General features: G+C 39.0%; 4 protein-coding genes across 6 annotated transcripts; 2 read left to right on the top strand and 2 right to left on the bottom strand.

Moving 5' to 3' along the window:
- Window positions 1-1771: 1771 nt before the first annotated feature.
- Window positions 1772-13534, bottom strand: LOC117576506 (AP-3 complex subunit delta). 2 transcript variants are annotated; one of them, XM_034261318.2, is made up of 13 exons: window positions 12937-13534; window positions 11791-11886; window positions 10260-10388; window positions 10048-10188; window positions 9866-9995; window positions 9669-9808; window positions 9222-9295; window positions 7276-7424; window positions 5389-6065; window positions 4718-5327; window positions 3504-3659; window positions 3306-3438; window positions 1772-3243 (listed from the first exon to the last, which is right to left on the bottom strand). In XM_034261318.2, the coding sequence occupies exons 1-13, from the start codon at window positions 13030-13032 to the stop codon at window positions 2625-2627; spliced, it is 3150 nt and encodes a 1049-aa protein (XP_034117209.1). In that variant the 5' UTR covers window positions 13033-13534; the 3' UTR covers window positions 1772-2624. The 2 variants fall into 2 exon arrangements, with proteins under 2 accessions (XP_034117209.1, XP_034117200.1); XM_034261309.2 differs by lacking the exon at window positions 9222-9295 and adding an exon at window positions 8095-8168 and having other exon boundaries at window positions 1773-3243; window positions 12937-13533.
- Window positions 13535-13854: 320 nt separating this feature from the next.
- Window positions 13855-20942, bottom strand: LOC117564266 (gamma-tubulin complex component 3-like). Of its 2 annotated transcripts, none has more exons than XM_034242972.2 (6): window positions 20825-20942; window positions 20564-20751; window positions 19375-20500; window positions 19115-19307; window positions 18015-18336; window positions 13855-14762 (listed from the first exon to the last, which is right to left on the bottom strand). In XM_034242972.2, exons 1-6 carry the CDS (start codon window positions 20898-20900, stop codon window positions 14037-14039), a joined length of 2631 nt encoding a protein of 876 aa, XP_034098863.1. In that variant the 5' UTR covers window positions 20901-20942; the 3' UTR covers window positions 13855-14036. The 2 variants fall into 2 exon arrangements, with proteins under 2 accessions (XP_034098863.1, XP_034098873.1); XM_034242982.2 differs by lacking the exon at window positions 13855-14762 and adding an exon at window positions 17916-17945.
- LOC117564291 (probable methylthioribulose-1-phosphate dehydratase) lies at window positions 15080-16128 on the top strand. Its single transcript, XM_034242993.2, has 4 exons — window positions 15080-15245; window positions 15307-15574; window positions 15645-15847; window positions 15910-16128. Exons 1-4 carry the CDS (start codon window positions 15115-15117, stop codon window positions 16001-16003), a joined length of 696 nt encoding a protein of 231 aa, XP_034098884.1. The 5' UTR covers window positions 15080-15114; the 3' UTR covers window positions 16004-16128.
- LOC117564302 (peroxisomal multifunctional enzyme type 2) lies at window positions 16816-17786 on the top strand. The gene is made up of 3 exons (XM_034243002.2): window positions 16816-16892; window positions 16967-17123; window positions 17317-17786. Exons 2-3 carry the CDS (start codon window positions 16991-16993, stop codon window positions 17529-17531), a joined length of 348 nt encoding a protein of 115 aa, XP_034098893.1. The 5' UTR covers window positions 16816-16892; window positions 16967-16990; the 3' UTR covers window positions 17532-17786.
- Window positions 20943-21061: the final 119 nt, after the last annotated feature.

The raw sequence follows: 21061 nt of genomic DNA, 5'->3' as shown, positions 1-21061 counted from the left end.
AAACGAGGCGATGATCCTGCGTATTGTCTTTTCGCTCGTTTTTTGTGCTTCGCAACTTCGTTGGCAAGCTGAGGGACCTTTGTGGCATCGCATTTTTGTTGCTTTAATGGCATCATCAACGATCATTGCCTGTGCGGGCATTTACTTGTATGTACTCCTCCTGAATTATGTTAATTTGCAACATGACAGCTTGATGGAGTGTCCGGCGCAAGGTGTCAATGTCCTGTGGAAAATGTCGCCCTTGGTCATCAATCTGTGGATGCACATGCAATTGGAAAACGAAGCGGACCTTGGACAGCAATTCATTTATCCACATCTTTTGATTGAACTGTGAGCAATTCAAAACTATTTCACTTACATTCACTTAATGGTGTTAAAATTAATGTCTAGGTAACGAAGAAGTCGAAACTTTTTTAAATTCAAGATCAAAACTCAACAAGTCCTGGTTTCGTGAAACTCTATTTAACTCACTTGTTCAAATTAAACCAAGCGAATATATTCTTATGTTGCTCGAGTCACATATTTTTGCAACTGAAAATGGTCCTTATAAGTCATTAAATATATTTATACCTATACAATAAAATAAAAAGCAATTTTGTTATTTTCATTGGGTACGTAATTTGCTTAGAGCCCACAGTAAATTTTTATCAGCGACAATTAGTATGCAGAACGTTGTAATAAAACTGCGGTGGTACTTTAAATTCGCGCTGCCCTAAAGTATGCTACATAAAAGAAGTGTACGAATTCGCTCTGACAAAATGTCGCAGCCTAAAAGTATGCAACAAAAATATTACACGTTACACGAGCCGATGAATTCAATCAGATGTACATATGTATGTGTAGATCATCTACAATAGATGTTAAAAAATAATAGCCAGAAATTTTTAAAAATTTCAGAAAATCTACTTGCTTCCAATCATGCTCGCCTGGTGTTTCACCTGCTCCAACCATCACTTTACAAGCGAGTTTTGACCAGATTTCTCAAGGCATTGCGCAGTTGTTGTTGTTGTAATTATTGATGTTGTTGTAGTTGTAGAGTTGATGTTGTTTTAATTTTGATGTTGTTATTGTTGTTGCTGTAGCGGTAGTTGTTGCTGTTGTTGTGTTTTTTAAGTTGTTGTAATTTGGATGTTGTTGTAATTTTTATGTTGTTGTTGTGGTTGTAATAGTTTTTGTTGTAGTTATTGTTATTGTTGTACTGGCAAAGTCATCGCGAGCAGCCAAAAATTGCTAACTCAGCAGGTGAAATACCAGGCGAACAGAAATCAGCAGCAGGCAGCTGCACCAAAATTGACTAGCGCCATCTATGGGATGAAATTCAAAACTACGAGTAACTTTGGCGTACCCTCAAAGTATGCCACAATTTTTTTTCAACACGCTTTATTTTAAATTAGAAAAGTTGCAAATTAGAAAAGTTATTCTAGTTCGGCCAAATCCTGACGGATTTTAATAAAATTTGTTGCATTCAATTCGTGAGGACGAAATCTATCGATAGGCATCAAAATAATATGGGGTAGTCTAAGAATCCAACACTTAAAATTTGGGAAAGGAAAAATGGTCGAAACACACATTTTCAAAGGAAATATATTGCCTGGATGACAAGGACCAACTCTAACGATTAAAATCGTTTTATATTTACCTATTTATCTTTTAAAGGATAATTGTTTTTTCCAATTCTTTTCTTTTATGAAATCCTTTCTTATTCTACCAAGTTATAGCTACAAAAATGGATTTCTAATTAAAAAAGCCGAAAGCGATTCAATCTTTTGATTTTCATATTTATTTTTGCATGTGTGAATATAATTTCAATTGTTTAATTAATGTATTTTGTTGTTGAAATTTTGTTTTTGGGCAGCATGAAATGAAATAAATTTGTTGTTGATGTTTTCCTGGTTGTGAAGAAGTGTTTGTGGGGAGGGAGGATAATGGTCATCTGATTCTGATTTATTGTTAAATTGTGCAACTGGATGAACAATTGGACGCAACAGTTGCACATTATATAGTTTACAGCTAAGTATGTATTTTGTTTTGTATATAATTTAATTGTTTATATACTCCGTATATACACTATGCTCTAAGTATATATATATATATAGTATATATATTCAACGTTTCTCTATATATCTATAGATTTCGCTTAGTTCTGTGTTTCGTAAACTGTTATATCGTATGTAGGTATATATATATATATATAGTATATATAGCATATAGACTAATTGGGGGGCTTTGATCAAGTTGTGTGTATATAATTGGAATCCGCTCAGCGCATCTGCTGGGCTCAGGGCTACAAATTCATTTAAAAAATAGAAATATATAGTAGTATTCATATCAATTTGTTGTTCATATTTGTTGTTGTTTTGCAACCGCAATGGCAAAGTGCGGTTTTTAAAAATTACATAATAATATATTCTTGAATTTTCTTGATTTAGCATTTGTTCAATTCGTTTCGCTTCGTTTTCCTGCTGTTTTTCTACTTTCTTTTCTTTTATATCGCAGCGATAATTAAGACATAGGAGAAGGAATTGGTTTTTGGGAATTACAATTACGTTTTAGGTTTAGTTCCTAACTATGCATGCTCTTTTGCGATGGACTGGCAAATCTTGGATGTGTGTTGAATTTATTATCTAGAAAATCTCTTTACTGGGCGTCGAGATGCCCAGCGGCTGCTCGTAATCGCCTGACGATGTTGCTGTTGTTGTTGTTGTCTTATGCGTGCGCTTCTCCTTGTGCTGCGATTTATCCTTTTTATGCTTCTTCTTGTGCGACTTGTCGCGCACTGCCGTCGACTCCAACGACTCAGCTGGCTGCTGTTGCTGCTGGGCATCTTCAGCAACATCTTCAGCAATATCCACATCAATTATGTTGCCAGTGACTGTTGCTGCTGTTGCTTCACTCGATCGCTTGCTCGACGACTTGTGTTCGCTCTTTTCGCGTTTCTTCTTTTTGTGCTGACTGACCACAACAACATTGTTGTTGCCATTGTCCGTTGTTGTGGTTGCTGCTGATGTTGTTCGACATGGACTGCTGCCCGTATCTATCAAGTCAGGCACAACACTTGGCTGTTGTTGTTCTTTCGAGGATTTGCGCGCCTTGTGCTCCTTGGATTTCTTTTCCTTTTTGCCAGCATTTGAACTGCTTGTGGTTGCTGCTGCATCTGCGGGCGCCTTGAGATTCTCCTTGTCCGACTTGCTGCTCGAAGTGTTCTTCGCTGACTTCCCAGCCGACGGCGCATCGAATACAGCGCTGTAAATCGGAAATTGGAAATCAGTTTTGATTTGGTTCAGCATTAAATACGAATCACTCACATGTCCAGTTCAATGTCGAGCGCACGATGCGGATCGTTTGGATCGTATTTGCCGTCCTTATCCTCGCTGTCGGAGAGCGTCACACCCTCGGGCATGTCCAGCGTTGTGTTGACAATGTGCAATGGCTTTGGCTCTGCGAAAGAAGTTGTTGATTAACATTGATTTAAGAGCTTCAGCATTCGAATTTGCATCGCTTACCCGTCTCCGATTCGGAACTGCTGTTGTACGCAACTTTGTTTTTTGATTTTTTGCTCTTTTTGCTCTTTTTATGCTTCTTTTTGGCATCCTTGCTGCTGCATCCGGCCGCCTGTTGTTGCTGTTGCTCCTGCAAATACTTATCCGAGCGTTTGGTAACTGAAACGAAGCGAAAATAAATTAACACAATTTTAATATAATCAAGCAAGAAAGCAATCTGTTAGGCCTTTTCAATTAAAGCAAAATAGTGCGGTATTATTCTTAAAATATAACAAATTAATATACTTTAAAATACTAAAATATAACGAATGCTATATTTGGTAAATCGATTTACTTTTATATTAAAAATACACCAGAGTATTAAAATATACTATTTGGTATATCGAAATACTAGTATATTCGAAATATATCAATTGCTAATTTGGTATATTGATATACTATTACATTTAAAATATACCAAAGAACACCAAAATACAATAAGTGCTAATTTGGTATATTGCTATATTATCACATTCAAAATATACCAAAGAGTACTAAAATAAACCGAACGTTAAATTTGGTATATCGATATACTACTACATTTAAAATATACTAGAGTACTAAAATATACCGAATGATTTTTTGTATATCGTATACATTCCAAGTATACCGTAGAGTACTAAAATATACTGAATGATATATTTTTGGTGTAACGATATACTATTACATTCATACTAAAATATACTGAACGTTATATTTGGCATACCGAAATACAAGTATATTCAAAATATTCCATGGAGTATTAAAAAATAGCGAAAGCTATATTTGATAAATCTATTACTAAATTCAAAATATACCAAAGAGTATTTAAATGTACCAAATGGTATACATTCAAAATATACCATAGAGTACAAAATATGCCAGTTTGTCAAGCAAGGCAACTGAAACTATTACTTTCATATGAAATTAATTAACGCTTCAATGCTATTTGATCAGCTTTAAAATTACGCTTGCCATACAATTTTTTAAAAAATATAAAACAAACTTGATCTGCTTGCAAAAGAGATCTCCATATAGTCTGTGAGATCCAAGTGTTCATACGGACGGACGGACGGACAGACAGACGGACTCTGATTAAAAATGTGTTTCCTTCTAACAAGTTATAATATGAGTTCTAATACCCTTATACCCTATGGCTAACAAGCATAACGAGTTCATATAGAAATTGTGCTACTCACTGCCCACACGCAATGCGGCGACGCCCTCAATATCCAGGGGCAGCTCAGTGATGGGTATATCATCAATGTTATCATACTGATCCGCATTCGAGTTGTTGCTCGTGGTTGGAGTTGACTTCAGATAGTGCGGATTATTCGATTGTTCGATCAAACGCGCCATGCGCTGTCGCTCCATCTGCTCCGGGGTGAGCTCCAAGCTGCCGCGTCTCTTCCCCCCGCCACCGCCAGCTTTGGTGCCATCATCGCCATCCGCTTGCGATGAGCAGACAAACAGCTCGTCCTTGTCGTGCTCCGACGATGAACTGCTGCCAGCATCGGGTGGAGGCGGGGCATTGATCCATTCATCCAAATCGAGGCCATCGGGCAGCGGCACTTTGCGCTGTGCCTTCGGTGCAACCGGAATGAGTTCGCCGGCAAAGAGGAGCGCCATCTCCTGGACAATCTCGATGGCCAGCGTTGGAATGGCGTTCGTCTCAGCGCCCGTTGCATCCACGTTGAGCTGTTTGCGCAGCATTTCGATCAGCATGCAAGCGGAATTAGCGCGTTCTTGCACCTCGATGTCGTTGGAGCCATTGAAATGCTGCAGCTTCTCGAGCACGTGGTCACAGAGCTGTGCGGAAAGAACAAGATTAGAATTGAGATTTCAACTGTGATGCCACTTCGAAACTTACCCGCTCTAGTCCTGGCAAATCCTGCAGCTCAAGGCACGAGGTCGCCAGTCGAGCGAACAGCTTGATCACATTCTGCACGTAGACGCCTTGGATGTGCCCAGGCAGCTGTCGCGGTCGCAACAGAATGTTCAGCGTCTTCTCCGCGTCCGTCAATTCGCCGGAGAACTCGCCCACAATCCAGGCGGCGGCATAGAGCACCTCGTACATAGAATTGCTTTGCGCCGACACCGCGAACGTGTCGAGCAGATTTGTCATCTCGTTCACAGCGAATTGCCGCACCACAGGCACACGGATGGCCACATCCAGCAGTTGTTCGGCAATCAAGCGGCCGTGCTTGGAGCCCGCCTCCAGTTGGATGAGCTCGACCAGCACCGTCATATACCATTCGAAATTGGTCACATACAGATAGGAACTCTGGGCACATATCTCGATCACCTTGTAGAGCAGCTCGTCGCGATACGCCGAGCCCTCGGCTCTCTCCATGTGGCCGAGCAGTCGCTTCACAATCTCCATTAGATTCTTTTTCGATACCATCCCGTAGAGCAGATCGAGCGCTCGCAGGCGTATCGATTCGTCCTTGTCGTCCAGGCACGCCAGTATCAGATCCTTGTGCGCCTGCACACTCTTCGGATGCGTCTTCAGTATCTTGGACATCGCGAGCAGGCCCAGGTATTTAACTGCAACAAGAAAGAGGGAGACAGAGAGAGTGTTCCATGTACTGAGCAAAAGTCATCTTAAAGGAATAATGTGAGAGAAAGCGGAGAGAGGAAGCGATGGCTTGTGTTTCGTTGCTTAGCGAAGACACAAACCAAATGATTAAACCGTTTCACTTCAATTCACACAAATACGATCTTGATTTCCTTACTCTTTAAAATCAATACTTAAGATTTCGAAATAGGTTGTTAAAGGTTCTTTCCTTAATAATTTCATTTGGAAAGTAAGCGATTTGAAGTTCGAAATTTGTTACTTAAGGAACGTTTCTCAAAAGTGGTTTACATTGTAAAAACACTCTTAAATTCGCCAATACTGAAAAATTTAAATTTTCGAAATAGTTTGTTAACGATTTTTTTCCTATTTAATTTGATTTGGACAAGAAGTCAGACATTTGTGAGTTAAGAAGCGTTTTTAAACCGGTTCAAGAGTGATTCAACGTTCTAACCCAATTAAAATAAATAAATATAAGCTTCATTTTATAACTTCTAAAATTTTAAAACTACTTTCGGCAATACTTAAGGTTTTCTAAATAGGTTCTTAAAGTCTTTTTTCCTTTTTAATTTGATTTGGTACACTTCTTGTACCGGTTTAAAAGTGGTTCAGCGCTATACCTTCTATAATTCTTAAGCTATGCTGCTGAAGTTTGGTAGCTCATTAAAAATAAATATGAGCTTGATTTTATTATTTTTCTACAATTTTAAACCAAATACTTAAGGATGTTAAACTTTCTAAACAGGGTTTTAAGCATAACGAGGTTCATTTTTTTGTATCGGCTCAAATATGGTTCAACGCTAAAGCTTAATTAAACTAAATATGAGCTTGATTTTATAATTTGTCTAGAATTTTAAAACCTCTTTAGCCAGTACTTAAAGCTTTCTAAATAGGTTCTTAAAAGTTGTTTCCTTTTTAACTTGTTTTGGTACATTTCTTGTACCGGTTTAAAAGTGGTTCAGCGCTATTACTGAATATAAGATCAATTGAGATTGATTTTATAACTTAAGAATTTATGCTTTTTAAATAGGTTAGATAATTTTAAGTTCCGACATTTGTGACATAATGTGCGTTTTCTGAACCGGTTCAAAAGTGGTTCAGCACTAAAACTGCTCCAATACTTGACGCACATAGTTGAAACTTGATATATAAATTGATGATTACATTGTGAGTGCTACTTACGATTCTGATCGGAGTCCTCGATGAGGATGCGCAATTTTTGGACGCACAGCTGGATAGAGGCACTGTGGTTGGGCATGCCGCTGCTGATGCTGATCAGCACCGCGATCACCGTGTTGATGCACTCGTAGAGCAAACTCATGGCCGAGGTGCTGTTTGGATTGGATGGTCGGATATAGAGGGGTGTTGTTGTTTTTTTTTTTTTTTGTTTTTTTAAGATGGATGTGTTAGGGCGGTTTCACATATTAAAATTCAGTTTTGTAAGTTTTGTTGTATTTGTTTTGGTTTTTCTTTTTTTTTCTTGATTCAAATTGAAAGCGTCGCAAAAAAAGAAGCGAAAACAAGAACAACAACAACAACAATAACAACAAGTTTGCAATTACAATATAACGAATAACGACAACATTAAACAAATAAACAATAAAATAGCAGTAGCAATAAGAACAACAACAATTCGTATATACAATATATGTTTAGATAGAGAGATAAAAACAAAGGTAGATAGATAGATAGAGAGAGAGAAAAGTTTTTTGGTGCTCTAAGAGAAGCATTAAAGTTATAGAGATAGATATATAGCTAAATAGAAAGAGACAGAGAGAGATAGAGAGAGAGCGCACAAAACATAACGTAAGACACAAAAAAGGAGACATAACAAGCGCTTCTTTTCGGTTTTTTTTTTTTTTTTTGTAGTTATAGTTTATATATGTATATACAATTGGATCAGCTTCTGCATCATCAGGCAGTTCTTGTTTTCGTTTACGTTTCGTTATCGTTTTATCGTCTTTTTTTGTTTCCGCATTTGAAAATTTGAATAAAACTTGCCTATGAATTAGATTTGTGAGTGGCTCTATTAATTTCTTTCCTAGCCGGGGTTCTAAGGGAGTTAAAGCGCCAAACTGCAAATATATGCAAAGAGAAAAAAGAAACAAGCAACAAATTATACCATACAATCGAAACGGTTTTTGGTTGTCCTTCAGCATTCTTGTTTTTCGATTTTTTTTTTCGTGTGTTCTTCTTAATGATTATCGTAAAAAACGTACTTAAAACATAATGAAATAATAATGATTAATCAAAAAGAAATGCTATGACTCTGGCTATGCAATTGATTTCTGCACTAACTATAGCATCTATCGATAGTTATCGATACATCGATTGGGTTTTGTTATCGTTCATGTTTTGGACATCTTAACACTCTTAACTCGTACTTTTTCGCACTGGCAACAGAAGAAACACTAAGAAAAATCATAGCATCAAATCAATACATAATACTTATCATCAAAGTAGCAATAATATAATAATATTACCAAATGTCAATATGTTTTTGGGTAATTCGGGCCGAACAATTGGTGCTTGTGTGTGTGTGTGAGTATGTGAGTGCTAAAAAAGTTCTGACTTTGGCTAATCGAAAGAGATTCTTGAACTATTATTTATACTTTAGTCTTTAATCTCAATGAATTCATTTTAAAATCAAAAAGGATTTCTTAACTATTATTTATACCTTCATCTTTAATCTCGATGAATTCATTTTAAAGTCAGAACTTCCTTGGTTGCACAGTGTATAAAAAGTTGATCATAAATCTGGTGCAATAACAACATTAAACGTTGAAATTTTTTTTTGGGGGTGTTTTACAATTAATTCTTCCAATCATGTGAATGTGTGAACGACATGAGTGTGTGTGTGTGGTTTGGCAACGAGTTAAGTATATAATTGAAAGAAAAAAATTTATCAACAAAAAAAAAGTTGAACAAAAATTATCGAAATATTGCATTGTAAAAAGAAAAGAAAAAAAAAACCAAACAAAAATGAAATTGAAGCGCGTGCTGTTTTGTTTTTGAAAAGTTAATTTTTTTTGTTGGTTTGTTTTGTTGTTTTCTTTACAAAAAATATGTATTTATAGTATGTGTGTTGCTTGTGAATTGAATATAAATAAAAGCGCGCCGATAAAAACCTGGAAATAATTTCAATTAGGGGCTGAGTCAATTTGCGTCCCAGCGCCGGTTCGATAGTTGTGAGGCTCGCGAACTTTTCGATTTCGATTGCGATTGCGTATTCGTTTTCGATTTCGATTCGTATTTCGATTGCATTTTTGGGCACATTTTCGAGTGGTGGAAACGATGTGGACGTTGGACGTTTTGGAGGAAGTGGAGGAGTAGTATAGTAGGAGGATTTGTGTTAATTAAAACATTTTTGTTGTTTGTCGATTAGAGCACGAAACAAAATACGAAAGTATTCAGTTCGTATAAATATTATATTATATAGTATATATATAGATTAAGTATATTTATAATGATAAATTGATATTATACAGCAACTCAATGTAGTTACGATCAAAATAAAACTTAACAATAATCAATAAAATGAACCCATAAAAACAATGAAAGCAGCGTTAACTCACCAGCTTGATGATCTTGATGAGCATCCAATTGTTGGTCGATGTGGTCATCAGCTTGAAGAACACCGGCGCCAAGGGCAGATAGTTTTTTGGATTCTTGCGGGCGAGCTCACAAATCACATTCACCGCCGCCGATTGTACGCCTGCAAAAGCAATATATACATATATATAGAACTATATAATAATCGATTGTCACTCACCTGGATCAGGATCCTCGAGCTTCTCTTTGAGCTTGGGAAATGCGGGACGCAATGCCTCGGGATAGCGCAGAAATACTTTATACATCATCAGCACTGCTTTCATGCGCAGATACGGTTTCGTTGAGCTCATCTGCAAAGTGAGTGTTAGTTGGTTATCGATAGCTATCGATAGATTTGCATACCAGTGTCATAATATCGTTGGCCAGATCTCGCGACAAATCCGGCGAAATGAAGCAACTGAGACCGCTGAGCGCAACGCCCGCATCATATTGATTCTGTGAGTTGAGGTCCTTGCGTATCATATTCGTGGTTAACATCAGCAGCTGCAATGAATGGATTTATCGATTAACAACGAGTACTATTAATGAAGAGAACTACTTCACCGATCACTTACCTCGCTGTCCGGATGGAAGCATTGACTGGCCGCCAGGTAACCGATGCGTTTGCATGTGAAACGCGAGGAACTCATCACCTCGATGATGTTGAAGCCTGCCCACGAGATGTCGTAGCCGAGCATTTGTATCTGCGATAAATTATCGATAAACGCATAAGTGAACTGGAGTTTCGATGGCATATGGATCATTTGACTGCTTTCGATAAATTATCGATAAATGAAATGAGTTTAATTTAATATAATTTATATATTTTAATGTGTATATCAATAAATCTCTCAACGTTAAACGCATAACTGAACTGAATCTAATGTTCGATTTATGTGCTTAGAGTTTCGATTACTTATCAATCATTATCGATAACTAATCGATAAATGTATTTAGTTTAATTTCAAACTTATTAAGTATTCTCTTTAACCTGTTTGACCCTAACATAATTTATTATTCAATGTGTCTATCGATAAATCTAGTGCTTAATGCCATCAATCTATTGTTTGCGTTTCTCCTAAAGCAATTTAGTTGTTAGTGGCCAATCAAGAAGCAAGAGACAGATTATAAACAAACTTTGATTATCAAATATGTGCTATATCCATACAGCTATTGTAAACAAATAAAACAATTCGACTCGATCTAATCGATTATAGTTATTAATTGGTTAATGACACCCTCCCTCCCTCCCCTAGCTATCCATTCGCGGCGTGCTTATAAATATACATTTTTATTGATAGCATTAAGCTCGAGTGGGTCACTAGAAAACGCTATCTATAAATAGTTGGGATGGGGTGGGCTGTTGCTCTATTGGGTTGCGCTTGTCTGTGGGTTGGAGGTGACACCTTCCTCGTTAAGAATGTCAATTAATGTGCGCAGCGTTTCTTTACTAGCCGGTTGTTCGCTTGCTCACTTAAAATTACGAATATACTATAAGTAACTCTGAATACCCTATAAAACACTAATAGGAATTACCAATTATTATTACAATAATACAAATATAATATAATATAAGAGAGATCTTTAGAATGAACTATATATATAGTAAGTATATAAATATATAGTAAATACAACTCCTAAATACCCTGTAACTTGTCATACATTAAACTACTCATCAAAAACACAATTGGAAACCAATTAGCACAATTGAAAATAAGATAACTGTTCTCTTTTCTTATTGCAGCAGCGATAGAGATTAAGAATATAAAGTTTAGAAAATCATATACAACCAAATAACAACTCTTTTCTACTCTTACACATCTTAAAATACAAACTACCAAGAAGAACATCTTCGCTGCACTTGAACTTGTCATTCCAATTGGAAACCAATTAGTAAAACGATAATTTAAGTAAGCTCTCTTCATTCTCATTCTCTTTTTCCCGCACACACACACACACACAGAGGCAGCGACAGAGCGAATAATGAATGCGCTGTGATTCATCTGTAACTTTATCGCTGCAGCAGCAGTGCATGTGTAAGTGGTAAAGAAGGGGAGTGAGGGGGCACAAGAGAGAGAGAGAGAGTGAGATGGATAGATGACTTACATAGGTCAGCTTGGCGACTGCATTGCATTTGACACTGATATTGTCCTGGCGCAGCTCCTGTTTAATCTCCTCAATGCATTGCGATATGTATTTGGCCTGCAAAGATGCAAAACAAAAGCGATACCAAATTAATTAAATGTCAACCACAGCCAAATACGTATGTGTGTGTGTTTGTGTGTGAAAGCATGTCTAATCACATAGAGATTTCATGGCTGAACCACATGGCCTTTTTTTTATTGCATGCAGCAACAGAACAGAATCCGCATCAATTGTTCTTCTTGTGGTTGTCGGGAGGTCAGCGCAGTTCGTGGGCGTGGTCAAGCGGTGGGCGCTATCAGTTGATTTCAAAAATATGTATATGTTTGCATGTATTTGTGTGCATTATTTGTTTTTAAAGTGCAAGCAGCTGTGAAAAGAAAGGAGAACACTGAAGTGGCAAAAGGAGCAGCCAATAGTGAAAGCAACACACACACACACACAGACAGGCATATGCTCTCTCTCACACGCACACACAGCCAAAAAGGCAGACAGACAGACAGAAAGTCAGCCAAGCAGATTCCAATTGGCAGGCCAATCTAAAGTTTCATTATTTTTTGCTTCATGTATTTACATACATATGTAGCAGTTGTTGTTGTTGTTTGTAGTTATTGTTGCTGCTGTCGTCAGCAGCTGCAAATTTGCAAAGTAGAGAAGTAGAGAGACGAGAAAGAGAGGGGGGCTTTGATAAGGACAAAAGCAAAGGAAGATAGGCTTTTGCCAGTGTGACTGTGCGTTTTTAGTTTAGCCATCGTGGGTGCGAGTGTACGTGTGTGGGTGAGCGCATGTGTGCCTGTGTGTGTGTGTGTGTGTGAGTTGCCACATCAGGGAAATGAACCGAAAGACATTAGCAAGAAAGAAGAAAGCAGAGCGAGACGGCAGACGACGCAGCGAATTGCCGCTAATTGAGTCAGGCTTTAGAGAGAGCCTTAGCCTTATGCTTTTGACAGATGCTGACACGCACACACACACACGCATACAAAGAGCTTTAGCCAAAATACAATTTTGGCAGCTAATTAACACAACCAACAACAACAACATAAAGCGCACAAGACATTGACATGAGCTGAGCAAAAGCACACAATGATTATTAGATGTTGCGGCACTTGCCTCATTATCCTTATTATTCCGTATGCCGCGCACCAAATCTGTCAGGTTTTTATCAAACATGCGCTCGAAATTTCCCTTCACTTTTTTTAACGCCATTTCGTCGTCGCCCCGTCGCTGTTTTTGTTGTTGTTTGTTATTGTTGCTGTTGCAGCAATATGGTTGCCTTAAACTTAATACGAACAGCAGCCAAACAACAACAAAAACAATGCGAGTTTTTACTCTTTTTTTGTTAAGTGTATTGATGTATTTATTGGGCCGGCAGCGTCGTCAGCTTTTTCTCTTTTTCGTTTCGTTTCGTTCTTTTCCCGTTTGCACTTGCAAAAAAAAAATCACTGCCAACGCGAAATGCACACAAAAAAAAGCAGCAGCTATTGAAACGTTGCTCCGCCGTTGACCGTTTTTGATTAGCTGCCTCTCTCACTTAATACGATAATTCGTTGAACAAACGTTAGCTTTTTTTGTTATTATGTTCGACATGCGATCATGCTATTATTACTATTATTCCAGTGTTTAATTTTTGCAATTGATTTTTTTTTTGTGTCGCTCTTTGGCAAGTTTGTTGTGCTATTTGTTTATCGCCCCCCTCAAAAAAGTAGTAGAAGTTTTAGAGCAGCGTGACCGAAAGTTTCAATTCAAAATATACTGCATTGCCTTAGATAAAAATATACCATTTTCACCATTAACAGTTTGCTAACACTTGCGTTGGTGCAATTAACGAATAAAGCACGTCACAAAGCTGAGATTTTCGTCTTATTGTGTAACAATAATTATTTTATTCATACAAAACCAATTCTGAATATTCGTCGAAAAACATAATTGTTAGAAATCATTGGCCGTTGAGCTCAACTCTGAGAGACTGTTACGATGCTGTTATATTTTGATAGTTATTAATCGACCGCCAAATTCAAAAGAATAACGGAAATTTAAATGCATCATTTATTTTTCTTTCGTTTTGCAACTAACTTCCTTTGAGGTAGTACAGTTAGGAAAAACTCGTGGACATTGAAAATTATTTAATCACAGGACAATATTTGTAAATTCTTGGTTTAAACAGTAAATTGCACTTGGCCATGTTACGTTACGTTACTAGGATTCAAGTATCAAAAATCAGCCAAAGTAGCATTGTGGCGAATACTGAAACGTCCTGCAGTACGACTCTTGTGATCTCCCATTACACTACTCAAACGCATCAGCTCGAAAGTTAACGGTTTACATAAATTGATGTCCTTCTTCTTGTAAAATTCATTAAAATCGAGGCGAGTGCCAAACATCCGCAGATATGTATCCGAGCTTGAGTTGAGTTCGAGTAGAAAGGCACCGATCGCATCACGATAGTTAATCGCAAGGCTATCGAGAGTATCCCTGAACATCGAGACCTTCTTCTTAAATAATTTGCGCTCCTCAAGACGTTGCGTCATCATTTCGGTGGTCACACCGAAACGTCCAGCACGTTCCGATTCGGCAATTGAGTCCTCCATGTGCTTGCGAGCAGCAATTTCCATGAAGCAATCATTGTAGAATAATTGTTGTGTGCTATCCAAATGCATGATACTGATGTATACTGTTTCCAGGCAGCATCGTGTTGCCTGTGATGATTTCGCAAAGCTTCGAATGCTTACGATGTCTAAGAACTTTGCATGTAGATCTAGGATTTCATCAAGATCTGAAGCTTTTTTTAATCTCTTCACCAGCGCAGTCCAGTTGCACTCGATAACTTCAAAGAGCACATGGTAGAGTATTTCGTGGACAAAATGCATGATTTCAGCAGTGAACAAATGCAATTTATAAGTGGCTGCCGAAATCTCATCATGTATCGCCCATAGTGCCTGAAATAAAAGAACGCATTAAAAGTGGTCACTACATAACATTTCCAATTCAACTAGAATTATCGATAACAAACAAAATAATGCTCACTGGTTGGTATGTGCTGTTTAACAGCGTAGCGGTTGCTAGCGTAGTATTATTATTTGACTTAAAATGATAAAGTATAAATAATTCTTAATTTAAATATTTGTATTTAATTGGTTTGGTGTGGTATTTTAACAGTCAATCTGCGGTCACACTGTTGTTTACATACGTGACGGCAACGGCGTGACAGACGTTCAGCGTGACCGTTTTTTTATACCAAATCAACTGCCTTATCAGCTAGTTGTCTGCACACAAAGAAAGTTGTCTGAAATGGCGCTGTCAACAATTTTCAAGGATTTGCCTGCCGAGCATCCGCGCCACCTGATACCTGAGCTATGCCGTCAATTCTATCATCTGGGCTGGGTGACCGGCACAGGCGGTGGCATGACGATTAAATTCAAGCAAGTCTATAAAATCAAATATGCCATAAAATAATTTTAAATTAGATTTTTGTTGAGACAGCAAAGAGATTTATATAGCACCATCGGGTGTGCAAAAGGAACGGATGCAGCCAGAGGATCTTTTCGTGCAGGACGAAGATGGCAAGGACTTGCAGTTGCCGCCACAAATAAAAGGACTGACCAAAAGCCAATGCACCCCACTATTTATGCTTGCCTATCGTCATCGTGATGCTGGCGCCTGCATTCACACACATTCCCAGCACGCTGTGATGGCAACCCTGCTATGGCCGGGCAAAACTTTCCGTTGCACGCACTTGGAAATGATCAAGGTAGAGAGAGATAGGCTGAGCGTACAACGCTATAAGATGTCTATGTTAATTGTTAATCTTCTCATTTTAGGGCATCTACGATGAGGCGGATAAGCGTTATCTACGCTACGATGAACAACTCGTTGTGCCCATCATTGAGAATACGCCCTTCGAACGCGACTTGGCCGACAGCATGTATGCCGCAATGATGGAATATCCCGGATGTAGCGCCATTCTTGTGCGACGTCATGGAGTCTATGTGTGGGGCAAGACATGGGAGAAGACTAAAACTATGTAAGAAAGTCAAACTTAACTATTTACAAAATTTACTAATGTATTTCTATAATTGAATGCAGGTCGGAATGCTATGACTATTTGTTCTCAATTGCCGTGGAGATGAAGAAGGCCGGACTCGATCCGGAAAAGTTTGAAGATGTCTCGAAAGCTTAACCATCAACCACAATAACCAAAAAGAAAAAAATGCCTCATCATCTTGCATATACTGATAAACGCAACTGATGTACATAAAAATATATAGTTGAATATAGACATACATACGTTGTATTGATAACTTATTAATTGCATTATACATACATATGTTTGTATGTATGTATTCGATTTGCTGAGAGAAAGGAAATACTGATAGTCAAAAACTAAACGATAATCCATATTATAGCAGCTCCCACTTATCGTTATCGCAATCCAGAGCATTTATGATCTTCGAATTGTGGCGCACTTTGCACAGTGCACAGTGCGCGGTGTGCATAGTACAATAATATTGTAGGGTTGTCATATTCTCATTCCAGCTAACAATTATCGGTCAGTGCAACGATCGCGGCACATTAAAACGTGAGAAAAAGAAATCACAACTATCTAATAGGAATGAACTCATTCAATTTTACAACCAAGGCCATGTGAAGTTTATTTCCTCTTTAATCTACGCGTTATCAAAGCAGCTGATATTAGCCACACCACAAACCGCAAGCGAAGACCAACCTACATACATTATTACACCATGTGTAGAGGGCGCCAACAGTAAGCAGCCAGTGCACAGCACACACATGTTACTGTTAACATAACAGCGCACTGTGTGTGAGTGAGAGCATGATGAGAGTGCAAACTCCAAAAGACTATCGATTTTTTTTGTTTTATATGGGGGATGGGTGTGTTTATGTGCGTGTACAAATGTGTGTGTGTGTGACGAGAGCCCACCGCTCCAAGTGTGTGTGCGTGTGTGCTAGAGTAGGGCATTAGAGAAAAAAAAACCAGAAAGAAGAAAAGGCATAAAAATCAACGATTGCCGCTGTTTGTTCATTATTTCTCGTTTTTCCCTGCAAGCGTAAGCAACGTAATATTAATATTCAAATATTTCAAATCGTATTCATTGTGCGCTTTTAATTAAATTGATTATAGCACCGAGCAAACAACAACAACAACATGTCGCTGCAATCGGACGCCGTTTTCCAGAAAATCATCGATGGTCTGAAGGACAACCAGGCTAAGGCCAAGGCCGTGAACGGTGTGTTCCTCTACAAGATCACCAAGGACGGCAAGGTGGCCAAGGAATGGAGTAAGTATCGATAAACTCGACTTGCGTCAACTGTGATTGGTGTAAAGTTCAAAGTGCAGTTACCCGATACGCGATTTGCGATACTCGTGCCGTGTACTTCGCACCCACAGTCCAAGCAAGCGAACCGCTAGACGTGACTGCTTCGTATTCACTTGCACTTACACACACTCGTTCAATTCTACACTTACAACAGCTCTGGACTGCAAGAGTGCCAAGGCCTACGAGGGACCCGCTCAGGGTGTTAAGGTGGACACCACTCTGACGGTGGCCGATGAGGATATGGTTGACATTGCGCTGGGCAAACTCAACCCACAGGCTGCATTCATGAAGGGCAAGTTGAAGATTGCCGGCAACATTATGCTCACCCAGAAGCTGGCGCCGCTGCTCAAGACCGACGCCAAGTTGTAAGCCGGGTAAAAAGCGAAGAGAAGAGCAGAGAAGAGAGAAACACATTCCACCCACATTTCTTCTTCGAGATCAGCGTTCAACAAAACTTAATACAAAATCGATGTATCACTTTGTTGCAAAACTTTACAAATTACGCACAAACACAATTCGTTCGTAATTTATATACTTTTTTTTGTTTGTTTATTTTTTTTTGTATGTTTATACCTACGTGTAATTAGAGAATAATACATAAGCGACCAAAACGGAAATTATTGCTATTGTTGTCAGTTCAATTATTCTTTTTTTGCTCTTCCCCCTATGGAATGTATATTGTGTACTTTGGCCTGGTTCTCCTTATCAATCCCAACCAGCGAGCAGCACATAAACTGGACAACAGAGTCAGTCCATTCAGTCATTGGATTAGATTAGATTAATCTTATCCCCACACACAATACAGGCAGGCAGTCAGGGCAAATCGATTGGTAACCGGGAAATCGAACTTACCTTGGCATTGCGTGTTTGCTCCTTCCACACATTACGACCCAGTATAAACTCCATGTACTTCATGCGCCACAGCGGCTTGAAGAGCGTCTTGTACTGCGGCATCACCGGCTCCAGCACCATGGACACCGGACCAGGCACCGAATATAGCAGCGAGATCACATCCCAGCCAAAGTCACCGGGATACGGCGTTCTCACCACCACATCCAAGTGCTCCATGATCTCGGGATCATCGTGGTGCGCGTTGGCTCCCCGCAGCGCCGCGTCCAGCATGCTGCACAGATTATAGGAGTAAACATTGCTGCCAACTTTGTCCAGTTCGTCCCTGGTGACAGATAGAGAGAGATACAATTAAGGAATTCATCCGTTAGCCATATTCAAATATTTATTGTACCCAAAAAAGGAGGAAAAAGTGTTGCTACAATTTGTTGTTGCTTGTTATCATAAAGTTATCATTCAATCAAATTAATTTTCTTAGAGAAACAATTAAGCAATTAGTTTGCTGGCCATTTTTAAATATTTAGTGTGACCAAAGGAGTTAAAAAAAAGTGTAGCTACAATTTGAGTGTTTATTAAATTCCAATCAATCAAGCTATCATTCAATCAAATTAAGCAATTTGCTAGCTAGCAAATCAAAACAACATAAAAATTGCTTGTCAAATTCTATTTGATCGTTCTGAAGCCATCATTCAACCAAATTTATTTTCTTAGAGAAACAATTAATTCGTTAGCTATTTTAGTGTGACCAACACAACTCAAAAAGTGATAGCTATTTTGAAAATTGAATGAAATCACTCAAAAATAGCAACGGTTGATTGTTGTGGTTAAATTTTCAAAATTTAAAAGTTAATCACTGAAATACTTTTTATGTGTAACAAAATTCTAGTTCCTAACTTTAAATCATTTTGAATTCAATGCAACGTTGCCAAATTTCAAAACAATTTCGAGCTGCTTAGAGCACTAAGAAGTTTTATCTTCAGCTTTAGTTTAAACAGTCGATTAATCGGACAGACAGAAAGACAAACAAATACTTAATTAATGAATTTGGCTTTCAGTTGGCTTCATTTTTGCTAGCTATAAGATAAGTAGATAAAGTTACTCACTTGATCTTCTCGATAAAGATGTTGACAAAGTCACCCTGGCCGAGCAGCAGATAGCGTCGCATGCCCTGCAAATGTCCGATGAGTTTGTGCGGCCCCACCATGATGTCCAGGACCTGCTTCGACGACTCCGCATAGCAATTCTCAATGGCCAACACCCAGTCAGCATTGTGCGGCTTGCTAAAGATTTCAAAAACTAGTTTTTAGCAAGAAAAGGATAACAATTAAAGTTGGAAGAGAGCTATTAATCGATTTGCACCTACAGCGATTCTCTATGATATCCCTGAGTTGCTCGGGATGCTTTACGGTATGGTTTGTCATACCGCAAATCTTTCGCATGAAGAGCACGTTCTTGCCCGTCTTGAGGATCTTCTCAGCCAGCTGCTTAGAGATGAATGAGGGCAGCATGTGGGGGCGCAACTGAATCTTGTCGTACCACAGTCGATTGTTGTCGATCTCCACCAAGCTCTCGATAAAGAACTCATTATCCACATCCTCCACACGACCATCGATCATCCATGTGGAAATCATGTGCATAAGCGGCGCACAGCAGGCACGCATTAGTTTGCCGGATACCTCGTCCAGTATCGGATCGCCATTGTACAGGAACTCGCAGACGCGCGAGACCAAAGCGCCGCCTTTATGCCAGTGACAATGCGTAGCAATCTTGTTGAGCAACTGCAGCTGCCTCAGAGGTCCCACCGACCAGGCGAGCAGCGTTAGCAGCTTCAGTTGGTGGGGCTTCTCGTTTGTCCAGCAACAATCGCCAAATTTTGCATACACATCGCTGAGCTTTTGCCTGTTGCTTGAGTGCACATCTTGGAGTTGAGCGACTTCGCCATGATAGCGATTCAATAGCAGCTTCAGCTGACAGATGAAGGCCAAGCCCAACGTGCCCAGCGCATTGGCGCCACTGTTCTGCGTGGAGTGCTGTACCAGGCAATCGTGATAGTAGCCCAGCTCCGAGAAACGCATCAGCATGCCGCATTGCGCGCGCGACAGTTGCGCAGCAGTCTCCTCATTCAAGCTCATTCGATTGGTTTTCCCATTCTTCAGCAGATAGGTGCCCGGAATGCCGAGGAATGCGTAGATGGCATTCTGCACTAGCTCATGGTTTGGCAACTTCGTCCTCTCGTCCTGCACCTTGGCAATATAGTTGGTCATCGATTCGTCGCTACAATCGCCATTCAATCGCATCTCAGATGGACGCCAAATGTGGCTGGAATTTGATGGCGATGTGTTCATGTGTTCCTCGCGAGAATTGATTTGGTTGATGTCCGAGACGGTCATTAGCCCGACCTTGACCAACAGCTCGATCAGTTCAGGCTCATCCTCCAGGCACCACAGCAACATATTTGCCAACATGTCACGCATGCGTTTGTCCTCGATCTGCATAAGCACATACATAATAAATGAAAATGCATCAAATATTCGTTAATGAAACTATCTTACACCGTGGCAGGTCATAAGAAAGAAATCCTGGAAGCGATCGCCACACAAATTCGTTTTATGGAACTTGCCGCGTTTGTCCAGAACAAACTTAATCTTGTAGATGCAATCGACCTCCGCCTGCAAATATGGATAGTCCAGCGCATTGGGATGCATTTCAATGTATTGCATAGCATCGTTAAGCACTAAATCTGTCCATGAAAGACATACGATTGTTACTAGATAGTTAATTACATTCATATGTATAAACATTTTTATATTTACCCAATGCGTACAACGAAATTTCATCGTTGATGATTTTCCGCAACTCCTCGAGTATGCTCATAATATTTGTATTCATGGTGTATTAAATACTGCTTAAAAAATTTTCACTGCAGTCACACACAATTAAAAACAACAACAAAAATGTATGACAGGAAATGCAAGCTCAATCAAAAATAACTGAAAACAATTGTCAAATTACAAAAACGAAGAATTTTAAAATGGCGCTGACATGTGAAT

Source organism: Drosophila albomicans, chromosome X, assembly GCF_009650485.2.
Source record: "Drosophila albomicans strain 15112-1751.03 chromosome X, ASM965048v2, whole genome shotgun sequence".
Taxonomy (NCBI): domain Eukaryota; kingdom Metazoa; phylum Arthropoda; class Insecta; order Diptera; family Drosophilidae; genus Drosophila; species Drosophila albomicans.
The sequence above is the reverse complement of the archived record's forward strand: the minus strand, read 5'-3'. Positions and strand labels throughout refer to the sequence as shown.